The sequence below is a fragment of the Protopterus annectens genome, chromosome 3.part1 (assembly GCF_019279795.1).
Source record: "Protopterus annectens isolate FY-2018-M chromosome 3.part1, PAN1.0, whole genome shotgun sequence".
Lineage (NCBI taxonomy): Eukaryota > Metazoa > Chordata > Ceratodontiformes > Protopteridae > Protopterus > Protopterus annectens.
In genome coordinates this window covers 605,295,369-605,315,669 of record NC_056732.1, presented here as the reverse complement: position 1 = coordinate 605,315,669, position 20,301 = coordinate 605,295,369, and the positions used below count along the sequence as shown (strand labels likewise).

The window sequence follows — 20,301 nt, the reverse complement described above, 5'->3', positions numbered from 1 at the left end:
CAAACCATTTCTCAAAGAGGGCCAGTTGATGATAAGGACAGACAACACCACAGTCATGTGGTACATCAACAAACAGGGAGGCACTCATTCATACCCCTATGCAGAATGACCTTGGAGCTGTGGACCCTGGCACTCAGCTACAACATTCAGTTACAGGCAATATTTGTACCGGGGAAAGACAATACTCTGGCAGACATATTAAGCAGAACCACATGCCCACGAATGGAAGCTGCACCCGGACATCTTCAAGACCATCTCGAAGAAATGGGGAATGCCACAGATAGACCTATTCGCATCACCTCTCAATTACCAGCTCAAAAAATTCTGCACAAGGACATTCCACCCACTAGCATGGAAAGTGGACTCCCTCTCCTTCAACTGGAAAGGCCTAACAGCATATGCATTCCCACCTCTTCCTTTGATACACAAGGTACTACTAAAAATCAAGGAAGAACGTCCAAGGATAATCCTGATAGCTCCAAACTGGCCAAGACAACACTGATACCCACTACTGAAGAGCATGTCTCGGAACAATATGTGGCCAATACCACTGATGCCTTTGATGTTAACTCAGAACAACTACAGCATCATACATCCAAACCTAAAAACGCTGCAACTGACTGCATGGAACATCACATAGCAGCAGCTAATCCAGAACTTTCCCAAAGAGTTAAAGACATTATTCTTGAAGCACGCAGACCTTCAACAAGAAGGAACTATGCTGGGAAAGGGAAAAGGTTTGTCATTTGGAGTACGGAAAGAGGAAAAGATGTGTCAAACATAGATATGCCTAACATTCTGGAGTATCTGGCCGAACTTCTTCATTCAGGCCTGTCCTACTCCTCCATCAAGATACATGCATCAGCTATTTCAGCAGAATACAGCTTTGATCCGCCTGTTTTTTTGCTCAGGCAGTTCCTCAGAGGAATCAAGAATGTAAAACCTCCAAGGAAACCACCATTACCAGCTTGGGATTTAAACTTTGTGCTGGAAAAGTTGACACTATCACCCTTTGAACCAGCAGCAACAGCAGACCTACAACACCTGTCATGGAAAACTGCTTTCCTACTGGCAATTACTTCAGCAAGGAGGGTTTCAGAACTACAGGCCTTAATGGCAGTGCAACCCTTCCTAATCTTCCACCAAGATAGAGTGTCCTTGAGGACTAATCCTACATTTATGCCCAAGGTGGTATCCAGAGTGTCTTTAAACCAGGCAATCCACCTACCTACCTTCTTTCCCAACCCACAAAACAGAGGGAAAGAATACTGCATACCTTGGATGTACATAGACAGCTACGCTACTACTTGGACAGAACAAAAATAGCAGAAAGACTGACCAACTTTTGTAGCCTATGCAACAGGAAGGGAAGGAAAAGCTATTTCCAAACAGACAATCTCCAAATGGATAGGAAATTGCATACGATACTGTTACTCCTACCATGGAAAACCAATTCCACAGAACATAAGACCTCATTCTACAAGGGCAACAGCCACTACCACAGCCTTCTTACGAGGAGTGGCAACCAAAGACATTATCGAGGCGGCTACTTGGACCTCCGTGCATACATTTGCCAAGCATTATAATTTGCCTCTATATTCCAGATCCCGAGCAGGGTTTGCCACTGCTGTACTGCAAGGGATCCTAAACACACCATAATCTACCTTTATCCTCCTCCCTAGTTGGCTATGGTATTCTACCCACTTGTTATGACTGCAGATGCATCCATGAAGGACATAGTACAGTTTTGTACCTACCATAAATGTAGATGTCCGAACTGGATAGCATCTGCAGTCAGGATTACCCTCCCTCCTTCCACTCTGTGGTACTCCTAGGGTGTTTACCCTCCTAATAGCTAGCTGTTGGGGGGGAGTCTTATATGGTGTATTTGTTTGTATATATGTACATATATGCTTATTACTGTGTTTACCTCTATCTATTTGGAAACATTGGCATCTATCCAAATTTTTAGCCTGCAAGAGGGCTACTGGCATCTGGGGCAAGAAACACTGAGGAAAATGTGATGCTTTAAGACCAACAGAGATGAGCGACATCAGCGGACTTTGGAATCCGGCCGACTGCAGGGCTGCCTGACGACAGGACAACCCACTTGTTATGACTGCAGATGCTATCCAGTTCGGACATCTACATTTATGGTAGGTACAAAACTGTACTTTTAGTTGCTTTATCTATTGTTATATTTGGATTTATTAGTTGTAATTCAGAGCTTCTGTGCAGCAACCAAAGTAGTCTTATGTTATTAGCTTTGTGTGTGGCTAAATCAATCACTCATAATACTTAAAATGACTTTGCTAGACTGCCAAAATGTGTTAGTGTTTATGGGTGAAATAAGTTCATCCACTTTTTCATAAACTGATAAATCAAAGAAATGTCCCTTTTTTGGGAGTGTCTTGCATTGACAATAGTATCCTATTGGGATTGTTCATGAAATCCTTTAAGGTAATGTAGAAATAAAGCCTGCGGGTCTGTGCACAAAGGATCCTATAGTGCTTGCTGACTCCTAGAAGCTGTGTTTCTTTTCTGCATTTTATAAACCATTTCCTAATCCAGCATTGTGAATAGTGCTACAGAGAAACAATACATTGTTTAATGGATTAAGTATAATGAATGTAAAACAGAAACATACAAATTATTTCTATAGTACTCTAGAGTAAATATATAGTTTGGCAGTTGCTGTGCAGAAGGTTCTGTTCTGAAAACACTGCTGTTTAAATTTGTTATGCTGAACTGTGGCTTACATATGTTTAACATAAAATGTCTTTATAAACACTTTTTCTTATTCTGTTTTTGCATTTTCTGTTTGCTCACATTATCTTTTAAACAGGTATAGGCAGAGTATCATTTGGAGCCTTCTTAGGTAGGTGTAAAATTATTAAGATTTGTCATACTTCATTACTTAAATCTCAGTGCATTAATGGCAAACATAATAAGCTATAGAATGAGTGTAGGGTAGGATTGATCTGAAAAGCCTCTGAATTCCTTATTTAAAAATAAAAAGCAAAATAAAAGAAAGTTGATGGTTGCAAATTGGGAACTTGGATAATATGGTAGAACTTCTTACACTCTGGTAATAAAGGCACTTTGATATCCATTCTTCCAAAAAACATACTTCTGTTAACATACAGACATCGCAAGCCTCCCATTGACAGGAAACTAGTGTGAGATTAATTTTATCTGCTGACTTGATGATAACCAGGTTATGACACAAAGTTAGTGATTGCAAAGGCTTTGTAAAGATGTGATATGAGGTTTCAGGAAAAATATTACCAGAAGTGGTGAGGTGATTTTTCTTAAGAAGTGTCATATTTTGCCAGTAACATGCAATGATGGCCACCCAGATGTATGTCATGTGACTATAGAACTTCATTTAAAGTATCATAAGGCACAAATAATGGCTCCTGATTTTATAGCATTATATGGAGAAAGGAAAATATATGCATTGCCAGTTTTTGTGCAGACAAAGTGGAAATTATTTTCATAAAGCAAACCCATTGAACAGAAAGAAATACACTATATTTAGAAAGCAGAGAAGTTTATCTGTAGGACATGAAGAACAGGTATCACTTGTATGAGAAATAATGCTTCTGAGAGAGTGACAAGAGGCAGGAGATAACCTTACAACTGAGAAGGAGAAGGCAGAATTTGTAGTTGAGTTCAGAAATCCATAAAGTTGTGTAAGGGAATTTAAAGGAGGGAAGGCTTGGCATTGTCAGTCAAGGTATAGAGTGACACAGTAAATGAGAAAAAATAGGTCTGGTTTCTTCCATTATGTCTTGGTTTGATTAAATTGAGGTTTTATGATTTGTCTGGTTGTAGAACTTCTAGTTTCTACCATTAGAGGCTTGTCAGAGAGGTTCAGCATAGACGAGATGCAGCATATTCTCTTAGTTGAGGGTCTTTTAATAAGCTGCACATATCTACTTTCAAGATTTATACTTAAAGCACATTTTCTGGTGTGGGGTTATATAAATTGTTTTGAAATCCGTAATTTACCATAGTATAATAAACCTGAGTAATACAAAACGGCTAGGTAATGGAAGGGCTGCTACATATATTGTAATGAAATTCAAACAGCAGATGGTCCAAATGAAGGGGTATGACATTGTTGCATAACATACTGATTTTGTTTATGTTATACACTGATTATACCACTCAACCTCTCTTATCACAAAGAATCTTGACAAGTCCTAAAATAAAGGGGGATGAAAGGCCCAAAAATAGGGACAGATTTTAAGTATTGTGCCTATAAACTTAGAAATTTGCTAGAATAACAGGTCTTGCATGCATTTTCTAAAGGATATAAATTCTGAAATTCAAATGTGTGTCATTATTAAATGACGTCATTCCTCAGTGATTTGCCAGAAAAAGAAAATTGAGGATCAGACCAAAAATCTGAAGCAAAAATTTGGACAGTTAAGAGATATGACACTGTTTTTTATGGGTCTATATTAGCAAAGCGAAAAACCCTATGCGCGAATACCAAAACATTAACCCCTATACCACGAACTGTGAAAATCGCGAACGCACTAAAATGCGAAAAAAATATCTAACTGTTATAGTCGGCCAACCCCACCACCTGCTACATACTACCTACCCAAACAAAATAAATAAACCACATACATACACTAACCAAACCCTACTTCTAACCTAAACTAAGGCACCAAAACCCTACCTCCAAAACTACACTAAACCCCACAAACACAACTATCTATGCACTCTCTTTAACCCCTCCCTAATCCTAAGGTCTGTAACTACCGCATACATCCCCTACAGACATACACCTAAACAAAATAAAAGCACCAAAACCCTACCTCCAACACTACACTAAACCCCACAAACACAACTATCTATGCACTCTCCTTAACCCCTCCCTAACCCTAAGGTCTGTAACTACCACACACATCCCCTACAGACATGCACCTAAACAAAATAAATAATACACATACATACACTTAAAAAAAACCTACACATAACACTACACTAACTCTTACATACAGTACCTATCTATGCACTTACCTTAACCCAAATCCTAACACTAAAATCCTGTCTATCGCACACTTACGTTACGAAGCTGTACTGCAGACGGGCCAACCAAAACAAATCGACATTTCAAAATTCACGGTTTTGACCGTTCGTGGTTTACGTACTTCGCGCAATATGGTACGTTGTCTTCGTATTCGCCTAAAGGGATTTTCGGTCACGTAATAGGAACCAGTTTTTTTATACATTGTGTTTTAACTGGACCCACACATAGGTGGATATCAGTGTTTCAGACTTTACCAAACGCCGACTGTTATTTGTTGGTTGGGTTTATATTGCAGATTTGTTGTAGGGGATCTTTTACTTTCCCATAATGTTAAGTCAGACATCTTGTTTACTAAAAATAAATAGCAATGTATTAGTTGATTTGTTTTGCACTACAGTCTCCTGTACTAGTCATTGCAACTTTTGTATATACAACTCTGTTTGTTGCTGTCAATGACAGATGAATGCCACCACAGAGTGCCATCTGACAGACTTTACTTAAAACTTCTGTCATTTCCTTACATTTCTCTTGTTTTTTATGTTTTCAATATACAGACTTTTACACTCAAAATACATTTCATTTTATTTTTTAAGTGGGTAAGTGACTACCTCATTACAGACCATTGTCAGCCATGACAATGGTCACAAGGATAAGGATAAATGTAAGCAAATGCTGTGGGTGCCAGGCTTAAATATGAGGCATTAGCAATTGACACAATAATGTACAGTCAGTATAGTAGTGTTTTATATTTAAAAATTAAGATTGTAGTATCTCATGGATTTCTTTGTACCCTGAGATACAGCAATCTTAGAATTAACAGGGATGTGAGAGTACAGCCCCCACTCTTGAAGTGCAAGGGGAGCAAACCCTCTGCAAAAACATTTTTGAAGTGATTATTGTTTCAAATGCTGATTGTTTCAAGAAATGTTTTTTAGTTATAACAGTTTGTGTAATGGTATGTATGTATTTGTGTGTGTGTGTGTGTGTGTGTGTATATATATATATATATATATATATATATTTATATATACACACACACACACACATATATATATATATATTATATATATATATATATATATATATATATATGTGTGTGTGTGTGTGTGTGTGTGTTTGTATAGGTCCCGCAGCCAGCCTGAGTTCCAAAGTCTTGGTCCGGTGTCGGTTGCGGTCGCTTCTTCCCTGACGTCAGTGTGACAGGGGTATAAAAGAGGCAGCCAACGCCATTTTCTTCAGTCTTTCTTGCCGCGCGGTGCCCGAAGCAGAAGCAGTTCGCAAGTGCCGGTCGACCGACACCTGAGATTTTCAAATCGAATTTCAGACCAAAGTCTTCAATAAAGCTAAGTACCCCGTGGGGGAATTTTTTCTTGCCTACCACTCATTCCCTGCCTTCAACAGGAGTTTCTATGGTGGGCTCAGGCATGTCACCTCAACAAGGGTCAGCCTTTCACCTTACCCACAGCCAGGCAAACAGTAACAACAGATGCATCGCATTACGCCTGGGGAGCACACATGGCAGGACAGTGTATTCAGGGCAAAAGGTCTGTAGATCAAATGCATCTCCACATCAATCAAAAAGAGATGCTAGCTGTACAAAATGCCCTAACAACTTTCAAGGACCTCCTACATCCAGGACAACTTCTAATAAAGACGGACAACACCAAAGTGATGTGGTTACATAAACAAACAAGGGGGCACACATTCCTACCCCCTATGCAGGCAAGCAATGACTTTGTGGAACACAGCTCTGACCTAGCAAGTTCAACTACAAGCACAATTCCTGCCAGGAAAGAAAAATACATTGGCAGATGAACTAAACTTTATATGTGGCACAAGGTGTAGGTGCAGTGTGTTTAGAGAAAAATGACAATTGATGCAGGGTTCAAATCTAGTTAACTGATAATTGGATGAGGAGAGGGCTGAATATATATTTAATCGCTGGCCTTGTTCAATAGAAATCTTGACCAATGGATGGGAGATCGCAGATATACCCCAGGGATTACCTCAGTGTCACTGCTCGACAGAGGCACAGCAAAATAATGGGTATAGTTCCCCATACTAAAGGGGTGGCGTAAGCCACAAAACTATGGGCTAGGCTTGTAAATGCCCTCGGGCAGATAGCCTAGTATGAACCTATGAACCTATAAGCAGAAATATCTTGGATCCTCACAAGTGGAAACTAGATCTACAAGTTTTCACAATGATAACTCAAAAATGGGGGAGCCCAGACATAGATCTGTTTGCCCACTACCAACTACGAAAATTTTGCACAAGGACATACCACACACTAGCTTGGAAAGTGGACACCCTCTCATTCAGTTGGAAAACATTAACAGTGTATGCCTTTCCTCCACTGTCTCTTCTGGCAAAAGTGCTCCTGAAAGCCAGATTAGAGAGGCCACAAATGATACTCATTGCCCCAGACTGGCCACGCCAACACTGGTATCCAATATTAAGGAACATGGCTCAAGGCCCACCATGGATCTTACCTCACATTCCTCACCTGCTGACTCAGCAAAACAATCAGATTCTGCACAGCCAGCTCAAGACTTTAAATCTGGCTGCATGGCAGATTACCTAAACAACCAGTCAACACTTCTGTCTAAAGCAGTTATGGATGTCATTCTGGATGCCAGGAAACCCAGCACCAGAAAAACCTACTCAGACAAATGGAAAAGATTATGCGCCTGGAACCAGGCTAAAGGCCAAAATCCTCTTGTCCCAAATATTCCTCAGATTCTGCAATATTTAACTGAGATGTTGCACAAAGGCCTTTCCTTTTCATCTATTAAGATCCACGCTTCAGCTATTTCAGCTCATTACAACAGTGATCCTCCTATTTTTTCACATCCATTACTAAGACAGTACCTCAGAGGGGCTAAGAACATAAGACCGCCCCGGAGAGCACCAACACCAACTTGGGACCTCAATTTTGTTTTGGAAAAACTTACACTACCGCCCTTCGAACCAGCTTTTTCAGCCGATTTACAATTTTTATCATGGAAAACTGCCCTGCTGCTAGCAATAACTTTGGCACAAAGAGTCTCATAGCTACAAGCCCTATTGGCAGTGGAGCCTTTCATCATTTTTCATCAAGGCAGAGTGTCTTTATGAACCAACCCTTCCTTTATGCCAAAGGTGGTGTATCTAGTGTGGCTCTAAACCAAACCATTCATTTACCCACCTTTTATCCAAACCCCCAGAGTAAAGGGGAAAAGCTCCTACACTCTTTGGACATTCACAGGCAATTACGTTTCTACTTGGATAAAACTAAGGCTTTCAGAAAATCTGACCAACTCTTTGTATCCTATGCTGCAGGATCACAAGGAAAGGCTATCTCAAAACAGACCATTTCAAAATGGATAGGACATTGTATCCGTTTCTGCTACACACACCATGGGAAACCTGTACCTGGTAACATTAGGCCCCATTCCACCAGAGCTACAGCAACATCAGCAGCCTTCCTCAGAGGGGTACCAACCAAGGATATTTTGGAGGCTGCAACTTGGAGTTCAGTGCACACCTTCAAGCACTACCACTTACCTCTATACTCAAAAACCAGAGCTGGCTTTGCCACTGCAGTTCTGCAGGGCCTACTAGCTTCTCCAAACCCTGTTTAGTACCAACCGCCCAGCCTTAGCTTTGGGATTCAACCCAAATGTGATGACTGCAGCAGTGTAACACGATGGACATAGTACAGTTTTGTACCTACCATAAATGTAGATGTTAGAGTGTTCACACTGCTGCAGTCCAGGTTACCCTCCCACCATCCCCTCTTCGTACCTGGGTTTTATCTATACCTCCCTTTTTATACAATCTATATAATGTATTTCTATATGGTGTATTTGCTTACAGCTGTAGCTATTGTTTTCTACTTATGTATTTTACTTAGGAATATGTATTGCCTTCCTATTTGGGGGCACCTGACATCTGGGGCAAGAAAAACTGAAGAAAATGGCATCGGCTGCCTCTTTTATACCCCTGTCGCACTGACGTTAGGGAAGAAGCGACCACAACCGACGCCGGACCAAGACTTTGGAACTCAGGCCGGCTACGGGACCGCCTGACGGCAGATAACCCAAGTGTGATGACTGCAGCAGTGTGAACACTCGAACATCTACATTTATGGTAGGTACAAAACTGTACTTTTTGCAGCAACTGTCCTGATAATCAGTCCACCTCAGTTGTATTGTCAAGTGATCAAACTCTAGACATTGCTTTTAAGGGGAGTAGTCAATTTGTGTGCCACCAACTTGTGCAGTAATGCAGAAATTGTTGAAGGTTCAGTTTAGGCAACAAAAGTAACTGCAGGGGGTATTTTCCTTTCCTTGAGATGTAATGATCTCATAGTTTGTATTGAGATTGAGTATAGCCTGGGAATTTTAGCCTCTTGCATAAAGGATGTTAGGGGAAAACATTTTATCTGTGAACTTGTTGACTGCTACTTTGATAATTTTTTTTTTCATACATACAACTTTTGCTCAGTTTGTGTATCTCAGTGGCATAAACTTACTTTTAAAATATGCCCAAGATATTTTTTCTTGGCTCACTTAACCCCCCCCACCATATGCTGAATACAACAAAGGAAGTGAAATCTCTTCTTGTAGCTTCATGTGATGTGGTTGATGCATTTGGTAAGTAGGCAGCAAGCAATAAGCATGTGCACACGAAAGCATACTTGCATGAAGCTGACTTTTTATTTTCAGTCAGCCCTGTATGCTTCCTCTGTGGAACTCTTCACTTCTGATGAGGCCATACAGGAAAATTGACACCACAGTATACGAGTAACTGAGAAACATTGGAAACTTGAACCACAAAGCATTATTTGCAGTGATGAAGTTTGGTTCACATGCGATCACCCAGTACCAACAGTTAAGAAAATAGACGCAAAAGGACACAAGTAGCATTACACATTGAAACAACTATAGCCATCTACTATAGTGTTTTACATACTGAGAGATACAAAATCATAAAAGACCAGGATTTGCAAGCAGAAATGAGAGCAATGTGGAATAAAGAGACCCAGACAGTTCCAATAGTAGTAGAAGCAGCAGAACTAATAAAAAAGAATTACTTAAATGTAATACCAATACGTATAACCCCACATGAATATCAGAAGGATGCAATTCTGGATACATTGCAGGTGCTAAGATCATCACTCTTGGCAAACATCAAAGACTGAAGCAATTCTAATTTCATGAACTCTTATTGTTTCCTAACTTAGGAATGGGGTCCACAAAACATTTGGAGAAATTAAAAAGGTGAAACTATAATCCGGTGCAGAAAAGCAGGGAATTCTCTGAGATGTTTACTATCCATCCTGTGCCTAGCATGGAGTGTGTTAGGTACTTCAAGGCACTGTTGTAGCTGTTTCTTAAATGACAAGGCTTTGTCATTTAGTGAAGGGAAGGGAGGTGGCTAGCAGTCTTCCCAGCATCCATTTTGTTGAAGAGTTACTATCATGCAGAGAGATACTTTTAGAAACTTTTGTTAAGTAAAGGCATAGGCAGTCCTGAGTCAGTTTCCTCATCATTTTGTACTCCACCACACAGGGCCAAGGTGGAAGGTTGGTTTCCACTACACTTGTCCATCTGAATATAGATAATAGCTCTTGAGGTAGCTATTCAAGCATGTTGTGCACAAACAGTGTATGGAGCCTGAAATAAAATTATTGTCCCATCTTTGTACTTCCTTTATTCAGAGAACTCAGCTGGAGATAGATGTTGTAAATTGTCTTCAAAAATAGCTGTCCGACCTGTCTCTAAGCAGCACCCAGGACAAAGATTTTTCTTGCAGTTTTTCATTCTACCCTTCAAAAACTATGATATGTATTCCATCTTAAATCTGAGAGACCATGCAGTTTCATTACTTGCCACAGTTTTCAGCAGACTGACAAAAACATTTTTCTTCTAAAGTTTGGGCTAAAAGTGGTTCACTAATGTTCATACTTGAATAACAAAAGAATAAGTAAATCAATAATTGAAGGGAAGATCTGATGTTATCCAAGTCATCATTCATTTACCATAGGGTCTAGAATGCAATATCGGATCCGAGCCGGTAACATACTACCGATGGATCCAAGGCTCTAGCTCCTCCCTCTCCCATGATGCCCTGCTGCACTCTAACCCCCAGATCTCATATGCGTTATTCAACGTGGACATAATTCCTAGGCTCTGGCTACAGCTAAGTGTTTTTTGTTTTTTTTTATTTTATTGGTGTTAGTAAGGCTAGTGAGTTAATTGGTTATTTTCTTGTTAGTTAATTTGTTTAGCAGTATCTCGTCTACGTAGGGTAGCTTTTTAGAGTGTTGTTTCCCCTTTGTGAAGTTTTGGTGCCCTTTTTCCTCCTAGTTGTTAGGGCTTTGTCAGTTAGTAGGTAGTGTGTTTTTCTTGTTAGTTTAGTTATTCTCTTGTTTTTTTTGCCTTTTCGCAAATAAACCATCAGAGTTTAAAACGTGCTCTGGCTACAGCTGTGTTTTTTTTGTTTTTTTTTTTTATTGGTGTTAGTAAGGCTAGTGAGTTAATTGGTTATTTTCTTGTTAGTTAATTTGTTTAGCAGTATCTCCTCTCCATAGGGTAGCTTTTTAGAGAGTTTTTTCCCCCTTTGTGAAGTTTTGGTGCCCTTTTCCCCCCCTAGTTAGGGCTTTGTCAGTTAGTTGGTAGTGTGTTTTTCGTTAGTTTAGTTATTCTCTTGTTTTTTCCCCTATTGCAGATAAACCATCAGGGTTTAAAAAGTGCTCCTCATGTGGTCAGAAGATGCTCAATTCCGACTCGCAATAGGAGTGCTTGTATTACTTAAGTGCTCCTCACCTGGAAGCTGAATGTGACATTTGTGCTTCATTCAACCACTTGGCAGACCACCGCAATAAACTTCTTTTAAAAACTTTAGCTTGGGGGGGTCCCTTTACCTCCCCCTCGAAGGCTTCCTCTGTAGATCCCAAGAGGAAGACCCCTTCTTTACCATCGGCTCTCTCCAAGAAAACCTGGTTGTCAGATCCTAGCCCCTGGATCCGATCCCAGACCATCTCGAATCCGACATCTTTAGATCAGAAATTTGAGGAGTTGTCCTGCAGATCCAGGGCTTCTTTGGATCAGAGACCCTCAGATCCGGTGAGGGTCAGGCAGCGTTGGATCTGACCAGCCCATTGGATCTGATTGCTATGTCATCTCGGCCATCAGATATGACAGAATTGTTGGATCCAACTGTAATTATCGCGGAGGTAGCTTCTCCTCCTTCTACCTGCAGGCAGGCTGTTTAGTTGTCTCTGAGGCCTCAGAGCTGAACTCTGGAGCACTGTTGCAAGTTGGTAGAATCTCCTGCTAAGGCCTCTCACTCTTCAGCTTCCTCCAGGTCTTCCAGAAATCTGTTACCCTCCGACATGGACAGGATGATGAAGAGCATCCTCAAGGCACAAATAGAGTTGGGACTCCTGACTTCCCCTGCCCATCCAGTTGGGGGTTTTGCCCCTCCCAGTTACTCATTCTCCTCTTCCAACCCCGGTAAACTTGGAATCTTGGGACCAGTAGACCTGCGGTCAGATCCTGGTGAAGTCCAGTATTCCTACTTTCTCGACCCCACCAGGGTCCGTGGCTTGTTCTGTTTTGTTCCTCCACCCTCGGACCAGAATGGCCAATGCTGGCTCTGCAGAGGCAGGATCTGGTACCGTTTTCTCAGACCAGTCCCTTCCCTTTGGTGCTTCGGCCTTCGATAGCTCTAGACTAGTATCATCCAGGGGTCATGATGCTGTTTCCGGACTCATTCCTCCTTTCCAGGAGACTTCTCCCTCGGATATGAGGGATGGGACCGCTTCCAGCTTCTTGGCTTTCCAAGTTGTAAAGTGGACCTTCTGCAGGGCTGGAGTTTCATCTACCACATCTCCTGGTCCCTACCTGCCTCTCCCTACTTTGACTGGTGAGGCCTCCCATCCTATCCAGGGTCAGCCTCCTGTTTGAGCCTTCAGAGGGTTTCCTACCCTCTGGGAGTCCCTGATTCTTCTATGTCCTCCCCAGAGCCCCCCTGCAGAGGAAGTACATCATAAGAGAAAGTGCAAGAGGAGGCACCTGAACTCCCCGAGGATACAGAGCTCGATGAAGAAGACAGGTCCCCCAGATCTCCGCACGATGATGTCTCCTTTTTGGACATCCTTCAAATTTTGAAGCAGAAGGGCAGATGGTCTCCCAACCCCCATCTTCGGAGGAGTCCGTGTTTCTAAAGGCCTTCAGGATTGGCCCGTCTACTTCCTGGCTGACGAGTTAATAGATTTGAATGTCAGCAGGGCCAAGAAGGAGCCTGACATAGTGGAACCACTCCCAAAAAGAGCAGACAAATTTTTTTAGCCTACTGCAGACCATTCTTTCTGGAGCAAAGGTGTCACAGTCGATGCCATCGCGGTTGCCACTGCCACCAAGAAGGATCTGGCAGAGCAGAGCTCAACGTTCCTTCCCCCCCGAGTGGAGGTGGACCATTTTGGGAAGTGTCTGTATGCCTCAGTCACTTTTGGGCTGAAAGCGGTTAATTTTTTGGCACACTTTACCTGCCTCCAAAGGGATTTGGTCCAAGGACTTTCCACTTCCCTTACAGAGTTGTTGCCGATGGAGGACTTTAAGAAGGTGTCTGCCAAGCTATCCAGTCTGACTTCCCTTACGAATTTCTCAATGAGGTTAATTTCCAGTGCTGCGGACGCTACTTGTTGGGCAGCAGGTATTGGCATCGCTGTGAGGCATCATGCCTGGTTATGTTTATGCAGGTTTGCAGAACCCTTCAAAGCATCCTTTACCAATGCCCCCTTCAATGGGTCTACTGTTTTTGGACCTTCCTTGAAGGACACTTTGACCCACAGCATGCAGGAAGGGAAGACTGTGTCTGCAGTTAGGATCAAGCTTTCTACTCCCCAGAGGTTCTTCTCTAAGACCCAGTGGGGAACTAGGAAGATGTTCCGGAAGTCACAGTCTCCCTTCCAGGATTCTCCTGATGACTCCTCTTCCAGAGGCAGGGGAGGAGGTTTCAATGACAGATGCCAGCCTGGGGGGGGCTCAGAATCAGGTCTCCAGAGAACCCTTCTCTGAGCAGCCCTAGCAGTGCTCCTGAAGCATTGCCCTGGTGTTCTGCCCTGGAAGCAGTCGGGGGCTTCCTTTTCTCAACACCCACTAGCCTGGACAAATATCACCTCTGATCAGTGGGTGTTAAATATCATTTCCATGGGCTACTTCATTCCCTTTTTGGAACCCTCTCCAGTGAGAAGTTATCTCCCCAACATTCCACGAAATCAGAGGGAGTTGGCTTTCAAAGAACTTCAACAACTTCTTCTAAAAAGAGCCACGAAGAGGTCCCAGTAGGACAAAGAGGATTCAGTACTTATTCTTGCTTATTTTTAGTGCCAAAAAAGATGGGGACCCGCATCCTATTTTGGATCTCAGTGAGCTCAGTCTTTCAGTCAAGAAGTCAAAGTTTTCTGGATGGTCACTGCTCAGTCCATTCTGCCCCTCTTATACAAGGACAATTGGATATGCTCAACAGATCTCCAAGTTGCCTACTATCACATCAAGTTAGGTGTTCCAGGAGACATCTTCGCTTTTGGCTAGGGGCCAGTCATTACCATTTCAGAGCCCTACCCTTCGGACTCACCACAGACCCCTGGGTGTTTCCCAAATGTATGGCAGTGGTAGCGGCTTACCTGTGCCTGCAGGGTTTTCAGGTCTTTCCGTACCCTGATGATTGGCTCCTCATTGCACCATCAAGGCAATGACTGCTGCACGTGATCCATTATGTTCTTCCTCTCTTCCGTCAGTTGGAGATCACTGTCAACCTTGCAATCCAGTCTGGTCCCCACGCAACAGTTGGAATTCATAGGAGTTCTGTTAGACTGTGTTTCAGAGATTGCAGCTTTACCTCTATGCAATCTGGGAACAGGTCACGCAGACCTTAGACCTGTCGTATCCCCCAGTTCACTTGTTTTTTTTGAGCCCTCGTATCCATGGCCTCAGCCATTCATCTCATTCCCCTGGCAAGGTACCACATGTGGGTGTTGCAGTGGACCTTAGTGGTTCAGTGGTCGGCTCTATTTCATCCGCTGTCTATGACCATAAAACTGACACCTGTGTGCAGACGTCACCTCCTCTGGTGACTTCAGTCTCAGGATCTCACTCTAGGCAGGCCCTTTTCTCTCCCTCCCCCCAAGGCTACAGTGACCACGGATGGTTACCTATTGGGGTGGGGTTAGGGCATTTTCAGGGGAAGACTGTCCAAGGAGCGTGGACCCCTGTAGAGACCAGGTTGCACATAAGCATCCTAGAGATGAGAGCAGTTCTATCATTGCAAGCTTTTCAGGACTGCCTCCCTCGAGAGACAATTACAATTCAGGCAGACAACATGGCTGTGGTCTGGTATGTCAACAAACATGGGGGAACACATTCTTACCCATTGTGCAGAGAGGGCTTGAGAGTGTGGGAATGGGTGATGTCCTCCGGGAGCTTCCTTCTTGCAACACATATACCTGGTGATTCCAGTGTGTTGGCTGACAGGCTCAGCATATCAGTCTCGAGTCCTCACAAGTGGTCCCTCAATACCTCAGTGGCGAAGCAGATTTCTGATCATTAGGCTCAGCCTTGCTGCAACCTTTTTGCCTCCCCATCCAACCACAAATGCAGCAGGTACTTCATCCTACCCCACCGGGGGAGTCACAGAGGGATGCTCTAGTCCACGATTGGCCTCCAAGTCTCCTGTACGCCTATCCTCTTGTTCCTTTAATTCCCAAGTTTCTGCAGAAAATGCAACACCTGAGGACATCCTTTATCCTTATTGCCCCTTTCTGGCCTTGTCAACCATGGTTCCCCTTCATCAGGTCTCATCTGAAGTATCATCCATGGGTTCTGAAACCCCATCAGGATCTGATTTCCCATCCATCGGGCCTTCCTCTCCCAAACCTTTGGACCCTTTGTCTAACCGCATGTTTTTTGCAATTCCAGTGATTCTAAAACAGTCCAGATTAGCCTGATTCCAAAAGACCTGCTCTTGCTGTGAGTGATTTACTCTGATGTAAGGCCCATCTATAAAGTAGGCTTACACTGGGGTCCAGATTCCAAAAGACTTACCAGAGTATGTCATTTACACTTAGAGCAAGTATTTTGGAATCTGAACCCTTCTGTTATAGTCATAGTCCTTGCTGAAGTCCAGATACACCACATCCACGGGGCTCTGCTTGTCACTCTCAGTGGTAACCCAGACATAAAACCGAATCAGGTTGGACTGGCAAGACCCCTGTAGTATGAAGCAGTGCTGTCAGCCTTCAGTCACAGAAATGACATTCCAGAAGTCCACTGCTCTGTTTTGCAAAACATCTTTCATGACTTTCCCAAGAATGGAAGTGATTCACTTCTTTAATCTTTCCTTCATCCACATCTGTACAGGTAGTTCCCTAAGTTTCCAGCCAACTCTTCTAACACCCTTGTGAAGATGTGGTAGCTGTTTGAGTCATAAGATGACAGTAGAGAATGGTCCATTATATAACAGTCCATCTCTGGTTCAACAGGTTTCTGTTAAGGTTGTCACCTTTTCATATTCCTAAAGTTGAACATGTTTTTTATGAAAACATAATTTTGCATTACAAACTGTACCTTCAACAAGTGGAAAGGGTTGAAATTCTCTTTGTTGCCAAAATGAAAGCTTACTTTTATCGAATTTGAATTGTTTCATATTGTATTTAGGTGTTTCAGATTAAAAAAAATTATGCTACTACTGGAGTTTATCCCAAAATGTCAGAACATTTGCCATTTTCATTTTTTTATCTCATGATACAACTAGCCAAATAGGACCTGTCATGCATAAAGAGGAACAAGTGGTAATCCTAGTTTATATGCCATGGATTAATGAACAGTTTTGATTTCATGTTAAAATTAAAGGCAGTGTTGCAGACTCTTTCATACACAATCAAGTGCCCCGAAATAGCTTTCCAAACAAATGGAAAAATATACAGAGTGCATTTTATCAAAAGTCACAGAGTCCCTACAAAGAGGGCAAAAGATATTTCTAAAAATCAGTAGGGCCTTTCTGCATTGGCAAGAAGTGGGAATCAAAGTCTCATATGCTCTATTGTGGAGTCTGTCCCCTTTAAACCCCTTCACATGTAGATGCCCAGGTCGTCTCAGGACAGTCCATAGCAATTCTTCCATACTGCAGCATAATACACAGAACCAATATGGACTTAGAAGACGACTATAAACTGAGTGGCAGGTTGATTCAACCTCCCTCTATGAAAACACTTAGCACTTGTTAAAAAAAAAAAAAAAAACAGTAAAACATATTAGTGCAGGTAAAATATAGCTACTGGCTAGTGATTACTCTGCCTAAATACCAGCAAAGAAAAATTATGGAGAACATAAGAGAAAAGTGGTCAGGGAAGGATAAGAAAAGGCTGTGTCTGGGAAGAACCTTGCAGCTGTTCAAGTTTCAGCTTTAGTACAGGCAATGGCTTCCATTAAGTTAGAGGGAAAAAAGCATAAACTAATCACTCAGATGTGTTTTAAGTAACCACTGGAGGGGTGTATAAAATCATTCAAAAGTCTGGAAATAATAGAAGAAGTTTTAAGTAAGCTATTCAGATGAGCTGAAAAACTGCAAAAATCAGAGGTTAAAATGTAGGATAGACTAGCTGAGCACGAGGCTTCTCAATGCATAACTATTTCAAAAATTGGAGATTTAGAAGGCATAGCACTGCTGTACAAGACAGAAAAGACTGTAAAGAAGTAAGTTAAAGTTAATTTAATGTTGTCTTCCTGGACTGCTGTGGGATATAAAAAAGTGTTGTTAATATTATAGGTAGTTGAAAAGATAGTTTCACCTTTTCTTATAGAAGTGGATGTTAAGAGGAATGGAAAAACCAAGAAAGAGCGACAAATGGAAATATTTATGGAAGACTTAATTACGTCAAGGGGCAGAGGTAGATGATGCTGAAGAACTGATAGCTAAGGAGCTTTCCAAGATGGTTGCACACTGATCAGCAGCTTAATTTCAGCTCTGCAAGTGTGAAAAAAGAAACTTGATAGACAAGGGCCAGTAATCTGGCCAGTTTTAGTAAAATTTAGTTACTGGGTAGTAAGTGCAGTGCCTGGATGCCAGCGAAGAAGAAACTTAGAGACCCTGAAAGAAAATCAACTAGAAAAGGTGAAGAGAAAACACTGACTGGGAGGAATCCTATAGCTGTTGAATAAAAAGCAGTTCAAACTTCAGCTTTGTTACAAGAGATGGTTTCCAGTAATTTAAAGGAAAAAAATAAATCAAATGTGCTCAGAGCTGATTAAAATAAAAGAAACATTAAAGGAGTATATCAACTCAAATAACTAAGGGCTGGAATAATGGAAGAAGCTTTAAACAGCTATTCAGATGAAATTAATAAACTGCAAAATTCAGAGGACAAAATGAAGAAAAGGCTGGCTGAATATCAGACTGCTCAAGAAGAGCTGTTTCAAAAAATGATGGAGTTAGAGGACAGAGCACACGGAGAAAACCTGAGATTTTCTGCTCTACCAGAGAAACAAGAAGGAAAGGACTGTATTAATTTTATGAATGCACAAATAAGTAACTAGACTGGTGTTGCACAGCAGGATTTGATACTTGTAAGGGTGTATCTTTTGTATGTTCCAAACCTGGCCATAAGAAATCAGCCAAGACTTGTATTAGTAAAGGCACAGTCATACCAGCAGAAAGAGTTTATTCTGACAAAAATGTGGCAGAATGGCAAATTATTAAAAATTGGATATAGTAAAGTGTTTGTAGAAAATGATTATTCACTCTACACCAGGCAGAAGAGAATCAATTTTATCCAAGCAGTCAGAGAATGTTGAGAGACAAGTGTGAGATTCAAGCTGCTGTCTTCAGAATATGTTTTTCCAGGAGGATCAAAGACATTTTTGATGCGGGACACACAAAAGAGGAAAAACAAAAGTTTCTCCAACAAACAGTGAACCATCAAAAGAAAAGAGAACTCTGCTTCTCATTCTTCAGATAATTAAGCTCACAGAGGGACTTTTCCAGTGAAACTTTTTGCAATGTTCCAAAGGAAAATGCTTGAGAGAGAGAGAGAAAGAGACAAAAAAGAGCACACAGGAATTGACTAGAAGAATTAGGAGTACATTAGACTTAAACCAGAGTCTGGGGTTGCGAGATGCAAATGAACAGAAAGAAGCCAGCAAAACTGAAATTAGTGAATAAATGTGGGACTATAAAGCATCAGTCACATTTGTGAAATATGGCTTTACAAGAAAAAAGTGGCTGTGAAAGATTAGATTTCTGTTGACTATGTTAAATTTCTGAGAGACTGAAATGCTTTTGCCCCACTACATGTCATTAATGCTTGGATGGACGCTGAGGGGAGTAGAGGAGGAAGGAAAATCAGTTGTAATTAAAGCAATTTCTGTCCTTAATAGTATTTCTTTAAAAATGTTCATGATATAAACTGCATGTAACATAGTAAAAAATTTTTTAGATGTTATTGAATATGACAAAGGTACCAAAGTAAACAGATGCCTTTTTTCTTTTGTTCTTCTTTTTTAGTATTAAGAAATGTAGGCAGTAAATTCAAAAAGAGAAAAAAAGACTGGACAAAAGCATTTATAAGTTAATAGCCTGTAAGTTTAGGTTGCTGCGGTGGGGGATGTGATGCAAAAGTACACAGACACTAATATATGTAGAGGTGATATATTTTCTCTAACTTTTGCATAGGTGAATATTTGTATTAACACCCTTGGCTAAATCTTATAAAAAGTTTTAAGTGGAAACAAGTAAATAACAGAACACTAAATGCAATTAAAAGTTTTGCTTTAGCAATTAATCTTCAACATGTCTTTAGAACTCTGCAGCTGAGGCTACTTTTTTCTTACTCTTCCATGGAGGCAGGCTGATAATAGGCCAATAAAAGACAGAAAATAGTTTTTTTTTTAAGGGTAAAAGTTGTTGTTTTTGAAGGTATGCAAGTGGCTTTTCACATCTGGGAGGGAAATAAAGAAGAATAAACAGCAATTACTGTTAGTAAAAGCACAAGCAGTTACGTGTATCTTAGCATGGGTTATATGATGCCTATGTCTGCAGCCGTCTATTTGGGACAGTTATTCCTTTTAGGAAGTTTAAACTTCATTATTTGAAGATATACATAGTTTTCTGTGTTTGTATTAAGTAACAGAATATCAGGGATAAAAGAAAATGGCGTATTTATATATTTGCTAGCAGAGCTGCAATTGTGACAGAAGAGAAAAAAGATA

The 20,301-nt window shown here is 41.3% G+C and overlaps 1 protein-coding gene across 2 annotated transcripts in view; it reads left to right on the top strand.

Moving 5' to 3' along the window:
- The window catches only part of ATP9B (ATPase phospholipid transporting 9B (putative)), a 4,837,291-nt gene that overhangs the window by 4,799,408 nt on the left and 17,582 nt on the right, over positions 1–20,301 (top strand). The window contains exon 29 of one of the 2 annotated variants that reach the window (XM_044066988.1): positions 2,846–2,878. The exons of the other annotated variant lie outside the window; for it this stretch is intronic. Coding sequence (XP_043922923.1) covers positions 2,846–2,878 — 33 coding nt within the window. The remainder of the gene's footprint in view (positions 1–2,845; positions 2,879–20,301) is intronic. 2 annotated transcript variants of the gene reach the window in all.